Below are 23,065 nucleotides of genomic sequence, written 5' to 3'. Positions count from 1 at the left end.
GATAAGATTACATATGGAATCGAAGAGGAAAGGATGAGTAGGGGGAGAAAGAAGGAGGGAGGACAGTCCCATTTGAAAAAGGTCAAAGAAAAAAATTATATGTATATATAATAAGGGGAAGGCAAGGTAGCGTAAAAAAAAGAGGATTACACCAGCTGAGAAGAAAAACCTGATCAATCAAATTTACTGGGAGAATAAGGAAAAATACATCCTTCAAAAAGATTATTTGAATAATGGGGGAAATATTTGCATAAATATTAAATATTTAAATATTTAAATTGTGGAGGAAATATTTTCAGTAGACGAGAAATGGGGAAAGTTGGAAAAAAAATAAAGGAGATAGATATTTGGATTAATCTAAAGCAGCAAAGAATTCCTTAATGTCGATATTATAGTATGTTATTATAGTATTATAATATTATTATATTATATTATTATTGTATAAATTATTATACTAGCAGAATTATTCTAGGTTTTAGAAAATCTTGGTGTGAAGCCAACAAATTGAACTCATCCTTTGAAACAATGATGATTATCCTTTGAAAGAATGACATAGATATTCAAAATTACAAAAAAAAAATTAAACTAAATATTAAATATTTGTTTGAAATAAAAGGTTTAGAAACTCGTATTTATGATTTGTACAATAGAAAAGTTCCAATTTCATCCGGATTTACTTGAGAAAAAGCGAGCAATGAAATATGATAATGATTCATGGACGCACATATATGGAATAGCATCCGTGAAAAGATAGAAAAACCAATCAAGGGATTTTTTTTGTAGAAAAAACACGGCACGTTAGTGAGAATTTTGTAAGAAAACTATGAAATAACATTTCACATTTGAAAAAAATCTGTTTCAGAATGCGTAAGGGGAATGAAAAAAAATAAAAAATAAAATAAAAATACGATAGAATTAAGGAAATTTTCTCATAGCTACTACGAAGCAATACGTCACATTTGAAAAAAGTTGATCCAGAATGCGCATCAGGAATAAACGATACCGTAATCGATGGAGAATTCGTGGAGAACAAAAGCGACCACCAGTATGAATAGATGAACACCTGTCAGATGATCGAAAATGCAGCAGTGGAGAAACGTCCGGCGGCATCCGAAGACATTCATTTTTGATAGGAGAAGAAGTTTGCCGACCCTTTGCTGAATAGAAAGATAGACGCATGTGTATTTGTGATCGCCGCCTCTTCCATATAGTCCAGAAATTTCTCCAATGAATTTTCAGAGCAGCTGCAGCTGTTTCGGAGCTTTTTTTTTTGTTTCGCTATGAATCAAAGTCTGCTTATTTCAAGGCTTCAAAAAATAAGAATACCGCTGTTTCCTCGATTTTCCCAAAGTTTCTGAGATTTCCAGAAAAAAAATGAATTCGTTGATGGAATCTTTCTTATCTGTAATTTTCTTTCTATGACTGTGATTAATTTAATAAACAGACTGAAAAAAAATAGATCTTATAGACTTTGCCTTAGCCGGAAAAAACGACATGATCCTTAAAAGAGACTTTTAAATTCTAAATTTTATCTTAAAATTTTTAAATCTATAAAAATTCCAAAATAATAAGTAGAATAAAATTGAATTAGACTGTCCTACCCGAATTAAGTGAAGTCATTCGGATTTTTTTTTTCAAAAATATGTTTCTAAAGTAAAATATTGGCCAAAACACTAAAAACAGAACAACAAAGGTTACCTAAGTCTGGAATAAAATTAGGATGCTTAAAAAAAACTAAAGTACTGAGAATATTCCACAAATCCAGTATTTCTTTTTGACGAAATAAAAGAGAAAAAATTGAAAAATTGAGAAAAAGGTAATATAATTTCGTTATAGAAGTACACTAATAACACAAATATTTCGAACTGGATGGAGCCCGGAAATCCCAAAATTCACTACGTTTACTCCTAAAAATTTCCTTTCCTTGAATTTTCTAATAGAAATATGTAAAATGATAGCCATAAGATGTCTAATATTATTTTCTATCGAATTTCTTTAAAGATTTAACCGGAAATTTCCTCAGAATTTTAATGAAATTCATAGGAACAAATTTCTGGCTCCAGAAAATCCACTGAAAATGATTGATTTTGCATCAGAAAGCCCTCAGGAGCAGCATTTCCATTGTTGAAGACCACTTAACGCTTAATTCTTTCTTCGTCAGAATTTTCTAAAACGATTAATTCAGAACTGCTCAGAATTTATACGATCTATTGTAATAATTTCTGGATCCAGAAAATCCACTGGAAATGACTAATTTCGCCTCAGAAAGCCCTCAAGAGCAGCGTTTCCATTGTCAGCGACCACTTAACGCCGACACGGACATCCCGGAATCCGGGGGAAACGAGGATTCATTGTTTACGGCCGGGAAGGGAATCATACGTGCTAAGTGAAATGGCGCGCACACATGTCGTCACATGGTCCTCGTAAACAATACCGTAAAGTAAGGGGGGAAATATGTGGTCGTATGGATGAAGATGGACAAATCCCGCTAATGTTGGTGTTTTGTCCGCAGTCACGTACAATGTTCAACCATCATTTTCAATATTTTCAACAAAAAAAAAAGAGAAAAAAAACACTCTTTGTTAGAAATATCTAACATAGCTTCTACATAGTTAAACGAGCGCTTCACATAATGACCCAAAAGAAAAAAAAGATGAGAAAAAGAAAATTAGAAGAATTAGAATCTTAAAATCCACGAAAAATGATGTCTGAAAGTGCAAATCCGGTGAATTTCAAGGAGGAATCAGATAAAATTCGTCATTTCATGAAAGAGAACCCATAAAGTCACGTGAAGACGAATTTCCCCAATGGAAAAACCTATTTCAACATGAACATGAAGCCAGTCCGCAAGTACAGAAACAACCATGAATATGACGCCACGGCAATTTTATCGGCTTTCATTTATTGGTTGGACGGAAAATTTAATGGGACCCAGGCGCTGATAAAAAAAAACGGCGCTTCCATGCGGCGGCCTTTTCAGTGCAAACAACATTTTTTTTTTGATAAATCCTCAATGGACCTATATTATATTACGGATACCTACCGCTGCTTACAGTTGGTACGATTGGTCGATGAACGTGATTGGTCGGCTCCGTTGGTGACCAATGAGAAAATGGATGGAAAAAAGGGAATTTGGAAAAATTAGAAGAATAAAAACTAGGACTAGAAGGACCTATATTATATTACGGATATCTAGCGCTACTTACAGTTGGTACGATTGGTCGATGAACATGATTGGTCGGCTCAGTTATTGACCAATGAGAAAATGGATGGAAAAAAGGGAATTTGGGAAAATTAGAAGGATAAAAATTAGGACTAGAAAGTTTGCAGAAAGGAAGCAAAGGATGCTTTTAAGAGATAGAAGCGCTCCCATCCATAAAGTGCAACTGAATAAAAAAAATTACTGGATGCTAGCAGAGCCAGCACTGCTAGTACCATTAGTAGTATCCAGAAATTACTACTTACTTATTATTACTTGCTGTAATGCCCCGGATCTACACTATAACCGATGCAAATTGTTCCACATAACAACCTTTTTAGTGGCATTCAAGCATTTCCGGTGCACTCACTCGGATCCATTTTACGATGGCTGTGCGGAGAGGAAAAAAAAGAAGAAGAGAAGAAAAGAAAAGAGATGAATGGTTGTGGGAAGACATTTATCCAATCCTAAGTTTACTTAGAGCTCCAGCAGATATTAAGAAATGAAAAATAATAAAATAAAATAGAAATAATGAATAATGAATAATGAACAATAATCAACCAACAAAATACACCTTATTACACACACGTTTCTTCCTAGCGTCTGATGCTTCAAAATCAAATAAATAAGTGAATATGATAACAGAAATAAACAATAAATATGAATAAATAAATGAGTAAATAAAACCAACTGAATATCATACATATTATAATAATATTATATTAATCATTTAAAGTATTCTTGAATAATCGGATAATTAGACGACATGAATTTGGAAATATATTCGAATAGTCGTTTAAATGTTCGTTCGGTTCGTTTAAATGTTTCGAATATTCGTTTAAATGTTTGTTCGATTGCAAATATAAAACGTGTAAAAAAACAAACAAAATGCAAAAAAAAAGTTCAAATATGAAATACAATAAAAAAGAATAATATAAAAATAAAGCGAAGGTTCGAGAGAAATGATAATAATGATATAAAATAATAATAAAAAATACCATAAATATTGTACAATTTGCATAACCATTTACAATTATCAAAGATTAGATCGGATCTCTATGGAAATAAGGCCAAACTCAGAGTAGTTGGAGACTTCAACTCCTCCACCCCCCTCCACCCTCTCCCGCCCAGTAATCCAGGTCCACCCTCATCGTTGAATGTAGTAATCACCCGTGAATACCGGGAAAATAGCGCGTAATCAAAGAGACGCAGACCACGTAGGAGAGCTTATTTCCGAATATGTGACAATTATTAGCTGGGAATGGGTTTGGAACAGGGGAACAACATGACAAATAGCCGTATGACCTGTGTATGTGGGTATGGCCCCATCAAAAGTTATTTGAGGAACAGATGAGGCATGCGAAGTGCACAAACACCGCCGTCGCCGATGCGACAACTCGTCCAAACTTAGGTTCGGCAAACAGATTGGTTCCAGATTTGTTGACCGCAATGTCACATATCCACAGGTTCGCAGGCCGCAAGTGGTTTACGCTTGAATTGAAAAAAAAAACGTCCACAGATCCTCGAGAACTAATGCAAAATATAGGCATCGATTCAAATGGAAATTTTCGGGACAAATAGATCGGAAATTTTTGGATCAAATCACTAGATACTGCTAGGATACATTTCAAGAAAAGTTTCATTTCAAAATTTAATTCGAGCCACCTCTAACTTCAATTGTTCATCTTTTTCCCTTGGAAAAAATTAATCAATCATTAAAATAACTATATAATCGCCATTCATAAATTATTTAATAATTGATAACTAAAATTACTGAGCTTGATTAACCTGATTCTTTGGGATGACCTGAAAAAGAAGGGAAAAATAAGGATATGAAGGGAATACGTGGTCACAAAAGTCCAAGATTTTGAAATCAAGGAAGAAAATCCGAAAAGTGGGCAGGAATGCGAAGAAACCATGAAAAAGAGCACGGAATGTCTAATCAATAGAAATTCTGATTTATGAAGAATCTTTTAATAGAATTTGGGATCATCGCTCACGTGAGACACAGAAATTAATGACAATAATATATAATTGTATTGTAATTGTAAAAATTGTAATATTTTGGGATCAATATAAGTCCAGAGTTCTCGAATTGCGCAAAAAAAGAAGAGAATTGGAGAAAAAAAAAAAGTTAAATACCTCTTAGAATCAATCGAATATAAATGACCACAGAAAAATTTGATTTTCACGGTGATTTTTTTCAATAATTTTTTTCACGACCATTTAATTTCTGAGATCATCAAAAAAGCGGTAAGAATTTTAGATTTTACCGAAACTGTAGTGAATCTAAGCGGACCTAAGCGACTGTAAGCGAGAATAAGCTAAATGGAGCATGGAACGATTATAGCAAAACAGAGAATCAATGGAATTAAAGTGATGGAAAGCTACTGTGATCGAAGGACGATTCCGGATGACGTTGTCGATCCGTGATCGCCCCGTCGAACGACCCATCGAACAGCCGGTCGCCGTTCTATTCATAGCCGTGAGAAGAAATGCCATCCACCACTACTATGTATATGTCGGTCCGTGTTTGTACAGGAGCTGGCCGAGCTATTCATTGAAACCGAGCCAGGCGCACTTCTCCTGCGTTGTATACGATACGATGACTTGTTCCGCGCCTACGGACGGTTGTTCAGGTGGTGCAGCATTCACATCCGGCGCCGCGTGCCCACAACCGGCAGACAAACGTCGAATGAGAACGTTGCTATCCATAAACAGACTGGATTTCTGTCTGGATCAACAGGTCTGCAGATGTGGATATGGCTATGGCTCCTCACGATCCATATGTTTGCAATAACTTCCAGAGGTTCCGGATAGAGTTTATTCCTTTGCCTTTTTCTTGAATTTTCTCGTATATTCGGAAATGTGAGGAGATCATGGCGTTGCCAGTTGTGAAAAATACTTCACATGCTTAAGAAAAAAAGTAAATAAGAAATAAATACTTTGCTATAATTTTGGCTTTAAGAAATCCTATATTTCAAATCGGAAGTCACCAAATTATCGCCTGATTTTCTTTGTCAACAATTAAGGCGGAGACTGAATGGGATGAGTTACGCCCACTTATGCTTGAGAAGCCAATGAGTTTCTCATTTTAGGCCTTTCTTATAACTAAATAACATTTTATTATAATTAAATAACTTGAATTTTCGTAATAACTTCAAATTAGAAAAATGGGGTTATTTTGGATTGTTTCCGTCGTCCGAGAAATTTTTCTCGGATAAAATATGTTGTGACAAGCTAGGACAAAAAAAAAGAACAATATGATTTCGTTAAATTTTTTGTTCAAGCGACTAACGAAAATTTTTCCAGAATAAGAACGCATATATCCAAAACTGTTGTACTTTTGGTCGCTGCATTGCGACCACTTCGCGTGCGTGTCTGCAACACGGTCGTCCTGCTATCGTCCCGCTATCTGAGGAGCTTTTGCGTATCGATCGAGAGTATAGAAAAGAGATGGTCGCAATATGTTGTCCAAGGGAACAAAAATTTTGGGGTAGACTGTACACAGACTACCTATAGCTTCATTTTGTCGCCTACGCAATTGCACAGCTATGATGATAGGCATGCTTCTTTTCGTGATGGGACCTCGTATGAATTTTTAAAAGTCTCAATATATGTTATTGATAAGAAAATAGAATAATAATAATGAATAATAAATAAAACAATGAATAGGATGGAATAATAATAATAAATAAAATTAAGAAAATAATAAAATAAAGGATGAAGTCTTTGAAATAAGTATCCCTCAAACTGTTCCAATCACTCCTCAGACCTGAGAAAAATTCTTAATCGAGAAAATCCCCTGTACTTAGAAAAAAAAAACAGCAGCTAGAACTTCGCAGAAAATTTCCGTGACTCAAAAATAATTCAATATTGACAAAAGTAATAAAGTAAGCAGAGCGAGGGGGAAACATTTGCTGGGGCCCAACAATGATTCACCAGGAACATTTTAATGTCCATGCTATGACTAAGAAAACAGGCGATTTGTCGAATGTGAAAATTCTGTCGCCGAATCCGCCGGATCGTTTCCACAACGATGACCCTGAATATCAGGGATCCACAGTGATTTTGGACGTATCCTTGCCTGTGTCCACATATAGAATAGAAACTGTGACAACAAATGGTCCGAAAAAAAATGGGCAAACACACGAAAATGTCTATAATAGACATAAATTCATATATAAACAGATTTTTGAGGATAAAAAACCGCTGAAACAGGCGCCTCTCATAAATTTCAATGTGAACACACAAACATAGAAACACTATATTTACATGCACTCTGTCTACCATTCACGACTTCGAGAAAAAAAAAGAAGAAAAAAAGAGAGAATGAAATTCTGAAACGTACCCGCTTTCGCCATTTATCCAAATCATTCGTACCATTTTGGTCGATATGTTGTTCGGATGCCCATCGATCTGCTCGAATTAGCGGAATCGATAATCGATTAAATGCTGCAGCATGACGCTAAAAGGTCAAGATACAGGTTCGAGTAAGAAATTAAATGTGAGGCAAAGGAAAACGCCGACGACTAGATGTTCTCATTTTTTCTGGATTGGATTTTTCTTAGTATGTTTAGTTTTCCCTCTTGGGATTTTTACGCGGAAGTCGATGTGGTGTACCGGCGGATTACATGGATTACGGAAGGTATCAACATCTTGCACAGCCATCGAAAGTGGCTACAGTAAATCATCTTCGCTTCTTTGGTCATATATTAACGCATCACTCCACAAGTCTGAGGTGGTACGGATTTCAGGTGGAGTATTCGTATACGGCATAGTAGATTATGGGGAGGAGGGTGATTCAGTCCATTTCTTCCTGATTCCCGTAAAAAACAGCCCGGAAGATGCGGCGTGTGCACAAGGCTGGCGCGCTCCAATCGAACTTGTAGAAAATAGCGTGCCGGAACGCTCGAAGCCGCATCATCGTTTTTTACGGGAATTAGGAAAAAATGAACACAATCACCCTCTTTCTCATAATATACGACCCCGTATACGAATACTCCACCGGAAATCCGTACCACTCCAGATTCGTGGGGTGATGCCTATAAGGAGACCAGGCGATCGCCTTGTCCAACGAGTTCTGAGGAGTTCGTCGGGTTCGAGCGGGAAGAAGCCACCTGGCCAAAAACAGAAGTTCTGGACTGAGGCGGTGAAAGAGGACCTGAGGACACTCGGCGTGGATAGGTGGTTCAGACGACACCTAAGTTTCTGCAGGATGTGGAATAGCGACGAATGGATTGATTCTGTGTAAGCTCTCGCAGAAGATCGGGAAGGTTGGGCAGAGCTGTATTCAAGGACGATGCACCTCGGCAAAGATGCGAAGGAACCGCGTCAGGCGATGACATCAGCCCGCTGATTAAGTGAAGAAAGTCAGATATTTGGGCAAAATCCTCTTGGAATCATTTTCGATGTGAAATCACTTCTTGGGGTGGTCAAAGCACCTCGCACAGAGTTAAGGATTACTTTCGATCGATTAGGACACTATTATTACGAGTAAAATGTAGTTGAAAGGGGAGGGGGAGGGGATTTCAACCCTGCTCTAATCGAACTGTACATCCGAGCGCAGAAAACGTTTCTAGAGCACGAATTCATTCCTAACTGTCAAAAACGACTTACGGAATCAGTGACCGCTTAGGGAATTCACGGTTCTTTCTCTGTCGCTGAAAGTACTACATGATATAATTCAGTTATTCACTTCTAGTAAGCCTTGTTTGGACATTTAGGATAGGTTAAAGGATTAGTTTTTTCAACTCTACAAAAAAAACCATATTTTCTTAATTTTTAAAAGAAATTCTGTTTCTTGCAAAGGATAAAAATATGCGTATGGGAGGGATTCCCGTTCTAGATGGTGTTGAGCATCTAAGAAAAAAAAACTAGACCTTCGAGTTAGTCGCAACATCACCTTGACGGGAAATGAAATTGTTGGAAATATTCAAATTAAGGAGAGAAAGGAAGGAAAATTTCGAGAACAGGCGCAAGTTTCAAACGCATATTTTAATTACTTTGAAGAAAAAAATGAGTGATGAGGAGAATCCTAACATTTTCTGATACACACAATCGCTGTAGGACCAAAGAAATGCGAAATTACGCCGATTTTTAATTTTGATCCGAAAAAACTAAAGTTGTGCATGAAATTTCCTCTTTTATCAAAAATATTATTTAAAAAAACAAAAAGAAACGTACAGGAACCGAGCTGACCTCATCGCAGTTCACCTCGCCGTAAACGGATCGACTCAATCGAGCGATGGATGCGCTCAGACGAGTGTCCGTCTCCTCCAACGTCTCCTTCAGCGGCGGACGTCGTCTCGCCGGCATCAACGACTCCTTCGATCGTGGCATCGTCGACACCGCAACGCATCTATCCGTATCTGACGGAGTGCCGCCCATTTCCATGGATTTTCCCGAAGCATCGTCGGAAATACGATCCGTTGTGAATGCTGGGGAGGTTTTTTGTGCACAATTCCTCTCTGTGAGCACTGTTCGACGAGCCGGAATTGGCTTTGCTGGATCGGATACCTGGAAAAAAGGCACTAGAGGATATTTAAAATAAACCAAACCGCTAACAAACCAAGAATATTTTTGGAATTAAAAAATAAACTAAACTAACTATAAATATATGTATATGAAGATAAACATATGCATATAACTAAAAATGTTTAAAAAATACCAATCAAATGCTGAAATATGTTGCTTTCTCTACTCATCTTCAATTTTAATATAAAAGAAAGATAATTTTTCTGAAAAAAAATTCTTCGAATAAAAATTTCATTCTGGTGTTGTTTGGCTTCGAATATGGTAGAGTGAAATCCAGACTAACTCTGTCGGAAAGTTCATGTTCCTGATTTTTATCGTCCGCGTTCACAACCAGCGTTATAGGCATCACTTCGGATGAGCTGGATTTCTCGGAAGAAGTGGGAAGAGGCAGCTAGAATTCGATAATGAACTCCACAGCAAGAAAAATAACCGGATTAAAACAAATTTTAAAAGAAAGGTGATGAATAAAATTAGTGTTACTGCACATAAATAACAATCGATAAGATTAAATCGTCATTTGTTTTTTAAATTTTTAATAAATAATAATAAAAATAATAATAACTTAATAGTTTTTTCTAGTAACAACTAGGTTTTTGGAGCTTAAAAAGTTCCCTGATTTGAAGAGTCCAGAAATTTCTCCGAAAAATTTCATACGTATATGTAAAAATTCCATCCTGCGGAACTATTCCTACGAAGTTTTTTTTTTGCAAAATTTAAACTCCAAAAAAGTACACTAAAAAATTTGAGTAGATAGGTCCTTGAAGAAGATTATTGGAAATAGATACAAGATTTTCGAAAAAATTAGGGCTCGGTAGTTAACTAGATCCAGGGGGATTTTCTTGATTTTTGAATTTTCCTGAGTTTTTTTCTGAAGATTTCTCACAATTCAAATTAGTTACTGTTAATTACAATTTAGTTTTAAAAAGTCACTAAATAACGGATCCTACTTCTTCCATAGGGACCGGTGTAAGTGCAAGCGGAGTCCCATCTTCACCCTCGGATTCCGACGACAATGGGACCAATGTGGTTGAGTTCGAGTCCTGCAATGATACAATTAATTTCAATCAATATATCGATTGGTGGGCGACTCTTTCTCTGACCTCTCTTTCTCTCGTCAACGATGAACTACGATCGCTACGTGTTGAATATACTGATCCACGCATCACATCTTGAAACGACGATGACATCAGATTCTCAAAGGACGAGATCCACGAATCCACACTATCGATCGATGACGTCATTTCGTTGTCGGACCTTTTCGGTGTCAGCATAGCGTTACTACTTGTTGATGAACCAAATGTGGATGTCATCGGTTCGATGACCGATGACGTCATCAGATCGCTACGTATCGGTCGTGAAGATTCGAACATCGACTGTCGATGTGGTGGAACCGGCGGCGCCGGCGCTGTCGGTCGCGTTTGGAGCTGAAAATCGATCGATTGATTCTTTTTCTGAAATGTAGCACTTATCGGCGAACACAGAAGTTTTTCAGCAATTTTTCTTAGCTAAGTGGTGATTGAGAAACCCCTTATCGAGATGAAATGATCACCAAAAGCAATCGATTTATTGAATAGTGAACGATCTGGACTGTAGGACTTAACCAGGCAAAAAGCCAGAAGGTGGGAGTTAAAGTAAGGATGTGGTATAGTGATTTTTACAGTAAACAAGCACCAATAAATCCAAATTCTTCCAGAAATTCGACTTGAAAAATTCTAAAAAAGACCTTAACTAAGCACGTTAGTAGACATTGGAACTGAGAAACATTGAAAAATTAGGAAAATCCATACTAACCGTCGAGAACTTTCGATTTTCATCCATAAAAGGAGTTAAACCAACGGAATCGATTTTTCGATTAAACATTGGGAAATTATCGATTTTCCCGGGACATGACAAATCAACACAACTTGATGGCAGCGAGTCCAACTCGGCTAGGATTTGTGACGTCCATCTGAAGAAATAGACTTCTATTGATTAACTTCTATTGATTTGTGCCAGTTGTCCTGTCTAACTTATTGATTAGAACAAAAAATTTATTTAGAATAAAATTTAGAACAAACCTTGTGACCGAATCCTTATTTGAGAAATCGAACTCCTCTCCGTTAAGATCTCGAACACTCATTGAACGTCTTTCTGGTCTAAACAGTCACTTTTTTTCTGGAAATATCCTAAAAAAACCGAACTGATAAGTGATATGATCGATGCTCACCTCAGTTGACTACTGGCTGCTGTCTTCAATTGATCCAAATTTGTTGTTGACGCAGCCACCTGCGATTTCAGAAGTGCACTACGTCGACCAGCACGACGTGCTGCTGGACCTAAAAATATCCCCCTAAAATATTGGAGGAGAAATATTGTATTTTACTTCAACTATTAGAGTTCTACTACTTTTACGTATAAAACTTGTGATGAACCAGAAGTAATCAATAGCTAAGTCAATAAATCGATAAGCAAAAGCATCGGAAAGAAATCTCTCGTCTTCACCTCGTGGATGTGATTTCTTCTTTTCCGCCTTTAGCTCCTCCTTTGGTACGAGAGCGTTTATAGATGCAGATAAGCCGCGAGATTTGCTAAGACGTGCGCTCTGAAAATTGCCGAGAATTGATAGATCCAAGGAAAATATCCGAGAAAAAGTACCGAAAGAGTGAAATTTCTACTCTAGAAAAAATAGAAACAAGTACAACTACTCGTGTAATTCTTACTATTTCCACTGAGATCACTGAACCAATAAAAATTTGTGTGTTAAATTAAATCCCCTCTTGAAATCTTCTTTAAATAAATTAAATTTCGAAGAAAAAAGCCAATGCTCTTCCGGAATAAACAGTCTCCCAGTCTTTTTTCAGAAAGAAAGATTTTTCAGGAAACCAAAGATCGCACGAGCAAAAAAAAAAACAAATTTTAGTCCGATTGATATTATTTATTTATTTATTTATTTATAGATATTATACTGGCAGGAATTCCTTGACTCACTTAGCTTAGTCTACGTCTTGAGCTGAAATTAAAAAAAAACTTATCCGAAACAATTTTCTGCATTAAAACAAGGGAAAAACTTAAAAACTTATCCGAAACAATATGATCGCAGCTGTCCCGCCCAAAAATTTGTACGAGTTCTCACAGTTCTACGACTACACTGAGAACTTGACGAGTGAGGGAAAAAATCGCAGGAATTTTCCACCACTAGCTAAGACTAGCTTATACTAACTCATTCAGATTAGCTAGTAATTTCAAAGAAAAATACTAGGAAGGACGGAGACCTCATTACCTCAAATTACTCACAGAAACGTCACACTTCTCCGTCAAATCTATGTCGTTTCTTACTTTGTGTCCTATTTTTCTACTATTTATGACATTTTTACTTAGTTTATGTACTATTTTTGTATTTATAATATTTGAAAACTTTTTTACTTAGTTTGTGTCCTATTTTCCTATTATCTATAACGTTTGAAAACGTTTTTTAAACTGGGGAAACGACAGAAAACAAAATTTAAACGCTTCGATCCAATATAACCATTAAAATTAACAACTTTAACATAAAAAATAATCCAAAGATCAATAATGATGCGTAAAAACTAGTCTAGATTACACTAGTAGGCGTATCTTGGCAGAAATATTCATATTTTCGTTAATTTATATTTATTTATGATCAAAATTGAAGATTCGCTATTTTCAGAATTTTCTGGAAATTTATCAAAATTGAAAAGAGAAGGACTTGACTGAAAAAGCAAAAATAAGAACCTGTCTCAGCTGTGGATGTTATTTTAACAAAATTTATAGATGATTGATGATTCTTTAATAACTAACTGTGACTACCGGAAGGGTCACAAAACGTTTGGGACCAAGTAAAAAGTGGGGCGAGCATGTTATTCCGTGAAATAATTGCAAATTTGCTGTCGTTCGCATAAAATGACACAAACAATGAAATAATTGATGAATTACAAGTTTGAGTAATAATTTATTGTTGAAGAAACAATTGATGAATTAACGTCTTGGAACGAAACGAACAATGTTCAACGTAGAAATAGAAAAGAAATTAGAAATTTGCTTATTGGTTTCCTCTCATAGAAAAAATTCTCTAAAAAAATTTATTAAGAAAGTCATTGCAGCTTTATAAACGTTAACCTAAGAGAGAAAATAGTAATTTTAATTTCTGAATTCAAGGATTAAAAGATTTAAGGATTCGAGGAATCCGAATTCAAATTTCACGGGCTGGTAGATGAGACTTTTGTTTGGTTGCACCTGATGTTTTCAGCTTAACCTCATCTTTTTTCATATAATTCCATGACTTTGAATAATAATCCAGAGATTTTTGCACCCGAATCCCTCCCCAATTTAAAATTTCCAATTCGTATCGTCATATACTGATAGGACGGACAAAAATAGCCGGAAGAGGAGATCACGTATTTACGAGGCCAAAAATCATCGGATGGAATTCAGGCAGAAACTCCCGAAGTGGCGTAAGCGCCTTAAATAAGTGCGATAAAGCGCCTAGAACGAAATGCTCTTAAACCAGAAACTCATGGATTCGCTTATCGGTTAGTACACATTAAAAGCTGAGAGAAAATGAGAAGAAAATGACTAGAAAATGACAAGAAAATAAGAAGAAAAATAAGAACTGAAAAGAAAAGAGAAAGGAAGGAGGAGGAACGGGAGAAGTACTGAGGCAGTTAAATTTCTTGAAAATGCCTTTTCAAAAAAATCTTTTTTTCGAAAATAATCGAAAATAATAATAAATTTTTCCGGCAATAAATGTCATATGGTGCCGAATCGTCCAGGATTCGAATTATTCAAGTGTTGACTCAAGCGGATATCACGCAAAACCTAGATTAATAAAGAAATTGACAGAAATTTTTGCTACACTTCAAATTTCTATGATTATAACAAAGTTAACGAATAAATTCAAATTATTAAATAAAAATTAATAATAATTAATAATAATTAATTAATAACTAATTAATTAGATCAAATAATTAATTAAATTTAAAAAATTAATTAGTGAGGTATGTACCCTAAGCTAGCCACAAATTTGAAAATATATTAAAATGGAAAAGAATTTGTCAGAAACTGGATTTGTACATCAAAAAAGCGTTCACCCCAGAAACCATACATTTTGTTATTAACACAAAACCATCATAGGATATTGTAAGGGACTCGTGAGTTATCGCGGTGAGACCGATTGCTGTCAGCACGAATCAAAACGATTAGAAGCCGATTTTGAGAGGAAATGGAATAAAGTGATTCAAAAAAATGAAATTGAAAATAAAATTAATGACGGCGGTGAAGAAAAGGAAAGGAAAAGACACTGAACAACTAACAAAATAAATTTGAAAAATAACGTCAAAATAAACTGATAGGTCGAGGAAAATCACAAAAAAAAATCTAAATTTTTTCTAAATTTTTTCTAATTTCTAATTTCTAATCTAAATAAAATACCCTAATAAAAATGTCTATCTGGATTTTTATTGCTCATTTTTTCTTCGTTTCCGATTTTTTTTGCTCATTTCTTCTCCGTTTGAAATAGCTACGAATAGTCTGTTCAAATGAGACATTCGTAGTACTCGAATATTCAAATATTTGCCAATTTTTTAATTGAATTCTTTTATGATTATTTATTTATTTTGTTATTCTTTTAGTATTACTTTTATTATTTAATTTTTTTTTTGAAAGAATCCCCGAAGAACAACATTTGAATGTTCGAATGCTTTGCAAAAACTCCTAAACATCTCACAATCCTCAGAAAATATATAAATATATGAAATGAAAAATAATCAAATAAAAAATAACAATTAAGTAAAATTAGAAAATGTAGTATCGAGTTTGATAAGCTGCCCCCGTAATCTGCCAAACTACATTCTAACTCGCCGGAAAACTAGAGCACGATCCAAGTAGACGTCCAAAAAAAAATTCAATACAAATATACAAAAATCCTAAGCACTTACAGGTCTCGAGCTGCTTCTCGATCTCTGCTGCTGTTGCTCCTCCTCCTCGTCACTTGAGCTTGTCGACTGGGCACCTGTGGCGAGGATAAGGCTTGTCTCCGGGTCGATAGTCACCGATTTCCGTTGTTTTCTGGTAAATCGACGACGTCTTAGAACCGGGCGATCTGCAAGGTGATGAAGATTACGGTAGTGCTTCAGCGTATTTTTTTCTTTCGAAAAAAAATGACGAATTTATTCTGCATTATCATTTATTTTTTTCAACCTGTAACCCCATTGGAATTGCCATTTTCACCTGCATTGCGGAGGTGTAGCAGCCTTTTTGACGTTTCAAAATGAAACAAAAGGAAATAATTCCGTGAAAATCAGAAAATAATTCCATTCTGTATTTTTTTCCCACAACACTCACCACAGTTCTGATAGATTCTCTCCTGTTCATCGGCTAAACTGCATAGAACCGTGCGCTCGACACCACCAGCAAGTTCCGCTTCGGATTTTCGCCGTCGTAACGCTACAGAACGATGCTGTGCTGCAGCGCTGCAAAAAAAAAAGAAATGAACGAACAATTAATTTTCCAATCAGCCGGCAATAAGCCATACGTCCGTCAATTTCGAAAACCAGGCGCGAATTTATGGCCGTACGGAAATTAGACACACAACGAAATTTATTGCCGCAATTCTCCCAGGTTCCCATTGGAAAAGAGGCGGAAAAATTTCCGTGGAAAATTATTTCAAATGCATTTTCATCGCACTGGAATGAGACTCAATGTGCCTTTATTTCATCGTCAAGGGAGTTGCGATCGCGGAAGAAATGAAAATATCCAGAAAAGTAAACGATCGGGAATTACACATGGATATTCAAACGAGTAATTTCAAACAATTCGACATTGTGGAGATTTAGCATTCAAGTTGATTGGAAAAAATCAAAAATTTTGCTACATGAACGCTACTAAAGTTTCCTATTCCGGAAAAAAACAAAAATACCCAAAAGAGCACACGATTTTGAATTAACCACTGATATTCGAACGAATAATCTCGAACATTTCGACACTCTTGGAGATTTAAACACTAGAAATTATCGAGAAAATCAAAAATTCTGGTATTTAAACAGTTAAAAAATTCAAACGCTTTCAAAAACCATGAAAAACTATGCTAAGGAGCTAAAAAATCGAACGCTAAATCGAATGTTCGAAAGATAAATTTTTAAAACAAATACACAACACGCACGAAAAACCATCTTCGTTAACTTTTCCCCGTAAACTAATCTTTTTATTTAGCGCCTTCCTGGAATTGTAATTAATCGAAGGGTCAAGAATTAATTAACAATTATGAATAAATTTTCCAAGGTGAAACCGAAGTGAACTCATGAATTTCTGAAAAAAAACACGCAATAAAATTCGTTTAATTTCGCTCAACACCATCTATTTTCTCCTTGATAAAAATTACGCCGAAAAATATTCTTTACAAATTTTACTGAATTATTATTGTCAAATTATTTTGCTTAAAATTTGAAAAAAAAAAACTTACTGTTGCGAAAATCCACCCGAAGATGAGTCGATGAACTCAAGCGCGTGAAAACTGCGACTGAGATCTTGCTGGAAAGAAAGATAGTGATTTTTTTTTCTGCCGATCAATAATCTATATACTAGTAGCATTCGAGTACAGGAACAAGAACAATGCTGTTGAGGATTTCAGTGTGTTTATCCAGGACTAGGAGACTGGAACGTTGAAGTCGGGAAATCATTGCACTATTTGATTAGCTGCATTTATCTTCGCACACCTCAATGACAGGAGGAGGCGAATGTTTCGATGAAGTTAAATAGTCGAGAAAAAACGTTCTCGCTGGAACCGTGTACTCGCAAAAATCCCACCTTTTTTTGCCTTCAGGCGACAAACGAAAGAAACAAGTAGGAGGAAAGTTCGAAAAACTTCAAAAAAATTTTACTGTCATTGTTTGATTTTAATTCCTAGTATTTTATTTTTTTTCTCGTGGAAAGCTGTTGTAGAATTGGTTGTTATTATTAAAGGAGTTATTTTTAAATTTTTAAGTTGAAGGAGTTATTTTACTCGAAACTTTTTTCCGAGAATGATTTTCAAGAAAATTTGTTGTTTTATCCAAAGAGAAAACGACATTAAAAAGGGAAGAAAGTGATCCTGAATTTGATTAAGAGAGAATAGAAGAAATGAACACGGAGAAAAATTATAGAAACTACGATTGATGTGGTACAGAGAGCGGTTTTTTTCCTTGATTTCTTTTTTCCAAGAATAATCTTTTTTCTTCAAGAAAATTTCAAGTTTTATCCAGGGAGAATTAACACAAAAAAAAAGCGAAGGAACTGATCTCAAACACGAATAGGTGACAATAGAAGAGTTTTTTCAAAAAAAAAAAACTCGAATTTATCCACAAAGAAAACGAAACAGGAAAGCGAAGAAAGTGATTCCGAATACCATTAGGCAACAATAGAGGGAAGAAAATGGAGGAAAATTCAGGGATGCTGTAGCGGAAAGCGTCCAGATTTTCCAGGAATTTTTCCCCAAAAAATTTCAAGTTTTATCCACGGAAAAAACGGGATCGAAAGCGATCCCAAATACTAGCGACTAGCAACCCCAAGAAATTTCGGCTAAAAGCTAGTTGTCATCTTTGATCCTCGTCAAAGCAACACGCAATGCGACGCCGACGGATGATTGATACGTAGGAGGATGAGAATGAACGCGAAAAAAAGAAATCCATGGATAGCATGAAGAAAAATTCAATTAAACAAGAAGAACTAATGGAAAAAAGCGCAAAAAAGTGAAAAAGGCTAGGAATAATATAAAAAAATAAATAAAGAAGTAAAAAAGAGCAAAACTTTAACCTTTTTTTTTAGTAAAAAACCACTTTGACTCAAATGATTCTTCATTAGAGTTGAAGCGCATAAAAATTAGAATATTCAGTCATTAAAAAATTAAGAATCATTAAAAATAAGTTATAAAATATTTGACTGAAATAATAGCCTTTTTCTCTAAATTTGAAGACTTGCTCAGCAAAAAAAAAGAAGTTTACTGTTAAGTCACATGTTATTTTAAAGAGCATTTCTTTCTCCACAAGAAGGGGTGCTTAATTTTTACGTTAATTTATTTTTTTTTTAATTTCAGTGCATTTCAATAGTCTAGGCTTAGTTTAATAAGTTTAATAAAATACTTTACGTTAGTTTAATATTTTAATGGTTTAATTAATCGAAATAAAACGTACATTTCTTTCCTTTATTCTTTTTTTTTTGTTTTTTTTTGGTAAAACTTATTTGTTCCCACGTGTGTATATCTATCTGATTTCCTCTAATTTTTTCTCTAGCTTAAGTAAAAATTAATTGTCTTCCAAAATAATTGAGAAAAAAGCTTGCAGCGAAATTTCTCCACGAATAATCTCACAATCGATAATTCTGAGCTCGGATTTTTTTTTTGCTTCGACAAGAAATCGAGTGCCAGTGTTAAGTGCGTGGAGTGTGTTTTTCCGAGAGAAAACAGTTTTTCAAGAAGCTCCGAAGTGTTTTTGTAGGATTTTTCCTGAAATCAACCATTATCGAAGAGTAGTTTAAAAAAAACGTACATACCTCACTGGGGAAAAGAAGAATGGGGCGTAGATGTAATTGTAGTTTTCGTTGTGCAATTACACAAAAAAAAAACTAACTGTCAAAGTACATACAAACTCCTACTCTGTCCTCATTTCAGGCAATTTACTCAACCTCAATGGGAACACAATGTTTGTCGCACTAGTTCAAATGCGAAATTATTCTGGGTGTGAAAAAGACAAAATCAACGCTACCTGGTAGCAGACGATAAATTATTTATTATTGTTATTATTTATTAATACTATTATATAATACTTCAAGTTTCCCAGGACTTCTTGTACAATATACGGATGGCGACTATGGAAAATATCATCCTTAATGCAAACAATTACTCTTTTCTTGTGCCACAGTCAGTGAAAAAATACGGAAATGTTCGAGAAATAAAAATCCTAGAAGAAAAAATTGTCAGTAAAGAAAAAACGGATAAAAATCGCCAGTTTGAATCATAGTGGGAGAAAAAAATGGCAACGTCATGTGACTGCGTAAAATTCAGGAAAAAAAGAACAATATTTTATGCACTTCTGTGTTCTTGGGGAAAAAAACCAGGAAATGGGAATTTAAGAACAGTTTTGATGCAGAGCGTGCACCAATTTTTTTTTCTGGAACTCGAAAATCTGTTAGAAGAAGCCCTGGTACTAAACGACAAAGTGCAAACTACTTTCTCACCGTGATCAATTTACTGACGCCGTTTTTTTTCTCACCGAATAAAGACGACCGCTTCCGGAAGCGGGTTGATTTACAGCGTTTGATTCATCAGAAAAAAGGAAAGAATAAATATTCCGTGGAAAATTGAGCCCGTAAAGACAACGTCGGAAGAAAGTACACAGCTTCATTAATGGGAGAAAAAAAAAGTAGTTTTGAAAGATCCAGAAGTTCAGATCCTCAGACGACGTTGATAAAAAAATGGATCGTCTGGGAAGAAACAAAACAATACATTCCTTTTAATTTTAAGCTTCTTCCTTGTTTATCAGGATTTTAAATAAGGTCAAGAAAAAAGTCCCTCTAATAGTGTTCAATCAACCAGACTCCATGGTTACTTTTTTTTTACAAACGTTCTTCTATTACTATCATACTGTTGAATAATTTTTTCGATAATTTTTAATTTTTCACTCATATTTATTTATATGCTACATTCCGTACGTTGATGTATTTGACTTGCTATAGTTTAGACATCTAAGTAAAGATCTGTGAGTGTGACTGGTATCCATCCATTCATGGATTTTGCATCCGTTATTTTACTTCCAAAAGAGCGTTGTTCAGAATTTAAAGGCATCCCTCCACGAATCTGAGGTTGTACGGATTTCAGGTGGAGTATTGGTGTACGGGATCGTAGATTATGGCGAGGAAGGTGATTCCGTCCATTTCTTCGTATTTGCCGTAAAAATCGGCCCGGAAGATACGGCTTCCAGTGCGTTCCGGTGCGCTATTTTCCACAACGAGTTCGATTGGAGCGCGCCAGCCTTGTGTGCACGCGTCGCATCTTTCGGGTCGCTTTCTACGGGAATTAGGAAGAAATGGATGGAATCACCCTCTCCATAATCTACGATCCCGTATACGAATACTCCACCTGAAATCCGTACCACCACAGATTCGTGGGGTGATGCCTTTAAAGTACTCAGGGATAGCAGGAAAATCACACGTTATATTCAGAGAAACTTAAAAACTGCGAAGAATGTAAAAAAAAAAAGAAATTCTCCCCGTTAACTCGACTATCGTCCTTTTTTCCCCCGCGAATTTTTAGTATCGGTGTTAATTCCTTCTTTCTTTTTTTTTATCCTTGTTCATGTTCTTTTCGCTCCTCACCACTTTATCACTGATTTGATAGAGGTAGTTTCAAAAAACCTAACTAATGATCAGGGCTGCGAGCTTGATTGGTATACATCCATGGATCATGGATCATGGATTTTGCATTCGTTATTTTTTCTATGACAAAAATTCTTATTTACTCAATATTATATTGATGGATCCATTCATTCACAAACTGATATTCCCTTGGCTACCGACCGCGTTGTGACCGCGGCGGCGAAGCGATCAATAACGTAACGCAGCGCCCAGGGAAAAGAACTGGCAGAGCCGCCGCGCGACCGCACGCATGACAGACGTGGGCTGACCACAGCGAAAAAGTCGATAATCGATATACTCTACTCTTTAGGATTTCTACTCTTCTTTCTTTCCAAGGTTCTTTAGGTTCTACTCGGCTATTTTATAGATTTTTCTTACTACTCTAAAAACTAATTTTTTTATTAATAATAAATATTAATTTATATTATCATTTATTTTATGTATTTAATTTAATATTTACTAATCTAGGAAAGTCTAAAGAACATCTACTTCCAAAATTCAATTTCAAAAAAAATCGAGCTTTTTCTTTTTTAATTTAATTTTTCTTCTTTAATTTTCCTTTAAAAATTCACGCTAATTCTGGAATAATGATTAAACGCTAAAGTTCTCTCAATAGTGTTTGTTTCGTATAATTTCACAGGACTCCACGGCAGATCCTACAGCTATTCGAATCCCTTCTCTTCATGATGTCGCTTTAATTAGCTACGTTACATTTTGTGTTCTTGGCTAGCGTAACCTGCGTAAGCGTAACCTTAGACACTTTCTTTGTAACCTCCCGACCGGTCTATGTACCTCCGTCGACACGTGAGACAGCGACAAGATCAACAAGTCGTCTGCAGTCACCTGCAGTCATTGAACCTAGCCAGACTGTCACTGTGGCTTCGTCGTTCTGTTTGTGTTTTTTCTTTTGAAGGAATGGGTATGCGGAAATCTTCCATGTTTTTGGTTAGATTCGAAGCTTCATTTTATTTATTTATTTATTTATTTATTTATTTATTTATTTATTTATTTATTTATTACGCTCAAAGGCAAGGAATGATTACAAATAAACAATAGAAAATCCAGCAACCAGAAAAGAGTAGAATGAGAATAAGCAGGGATAAGTCGCGCGAACAGTAAAGCAAGGAACGATTTAGTAATTCCAAAAAGCACATAAACTTTTCATTTTTATTTTTTGCTTTTTGCTTCAAATTTTTTATTAGGAATTTTTGTAGTGCACTATTTATTTTTATGACGTATTTTTTGTAGACCAGCGTCTTCCAAAAATCTTCCTTCTATGGTTTACAGTCGCCGGCGCCTATGTTCACCTGGGCGACCGCGACGCATCGGCAGTAACTCACGCATGTTTTTAACGTGTGTCCATCCAAACAAACAGTGATACCAACTATATCACATCAAGTTTCAGAGAAAAAATTGTCGATGAATTGATTGGCATGATTCAGATTACAGCAGAAATGAATAGGAGGAACTTAAGCGAGAATTTTCGAAAAATCCAGAAATTTCACAAGCATCTCGTCTTCAACGGGTGTCCAAGCAAACAGTGACACTGGAGTCCATACTTAATTTTTACGTCTATTTTTATATTACATTAATTTTCAGACAAAAAATTGTTGATGAATTGGCAAATGCAACTGAAATGAATAGGAGGAACTTAAGCGAGGATTCTCGAAAAATTCAGAAAGTTTCGAAAATCATATGGGGTGAGGAAAATCGGGAAAAATATCCAGGATGATTTACAACAGTGTAAGACGGCGGAAGACAGAATGAGGAGCGCAGAAGATCCCAAGAAATGTGTTATTTTATGAAAAAGTAAACAATAAAAACAACAAATAAAGTATAAGCAGAGAAGGAGTTGTGTAGAGTCTCTAAAGCAAACCTTGAAAGTGAAGAAATAGTGCTCTACCGTCAAAAAGCACGAAATCGATGCTGGAAAGCATATAGAGGGAAAGA

At 35.5% G+C, this 23,065-nt stretch overlaps 1 protein-coding gene across 4 annotated transcripts in view; it reads right to left on the bottom strand.

Annotated features, from left to right (window-relative positions):
• RB195_008673 (uncharacterized protein) overlaps positions 1 to 23,065 on the bottom strand; it is a gene marked incomplete at both ends in the record, with an annotated part of 133,497 nt that overhangs the window by 91,392 nt on the left and 19,040 nt on the right. For 2 of the 4 annotated variants that reach the window (XM_064195288.1, XM_064195290.1), the window contains 12 exons: positions 7,551 to 7,667; positions 9,401 to 9,718; positions 10,020 to 10,127; positions 10,684 to 10,776; positions 10,837 to 11,160; positions 11,528 to 11,684; positions 11,794 to 11,871; positions 11,943 to 12,051; positions 12,218 to 12,317; positions 15,670 to 15,833; positions 16,076 to 16,203; positions 17,193 to 17,260. In XM_064195288.1, the coding sequence (XP_064046433.1) occupies positions 7,551 to 7,667; positions 9,401 to 9,718; positions 10,020 to 10,127; positions 10,684 to 10,776; positions 10,837 to 11,160; positions 11,528 to 11,684; positions 11,794 to 11,871; positions 11,943 to 12,051; positions 12,218 to 12,317; positions 15,670 to 15,833; positions 16,076 to 16,203; positions 17,193 to 17,260 (1,764 nt within the window). Of the gene's footprint in view, positions 1 to 7,169; positions 7,245 to 7,550; positions 7,668 to 9,385; positions 9,719 to 10,019; positions 10,128 to 10,683; positions 10,777 to 10,836; positions 11,161 to 11,527; positions 11,685 to 11,793; positions 11,872 to 11,942; positions 12,052 to 12,217; positions 12,318 to 15,669; positions 15,834 to 16,075; positions 16,204 to 17,192; positions 17,261 to 23,065 lie in introns of those variants that run through there. The other 2 variants (XM_064195287.1, XM_064195289.1) reach the window with 2 other exon arrangements.

Source organism: Necator americanus, chromosome III (assembly GCF_031761385.1).
Source record: "Necator americanus strain Aroian chromosome III, whole genome shotgun sequence".
NCBI lineage: Eukaryota > Metazoa > Nematoda > Chromadorea > Rhabditida > Ancylostomatidae > Necator > Necator americanus.
Note: the sequence above shows the minus strand (reverse complement) of the source record. Positions and strands in the feature narration are given on the sequence as shown.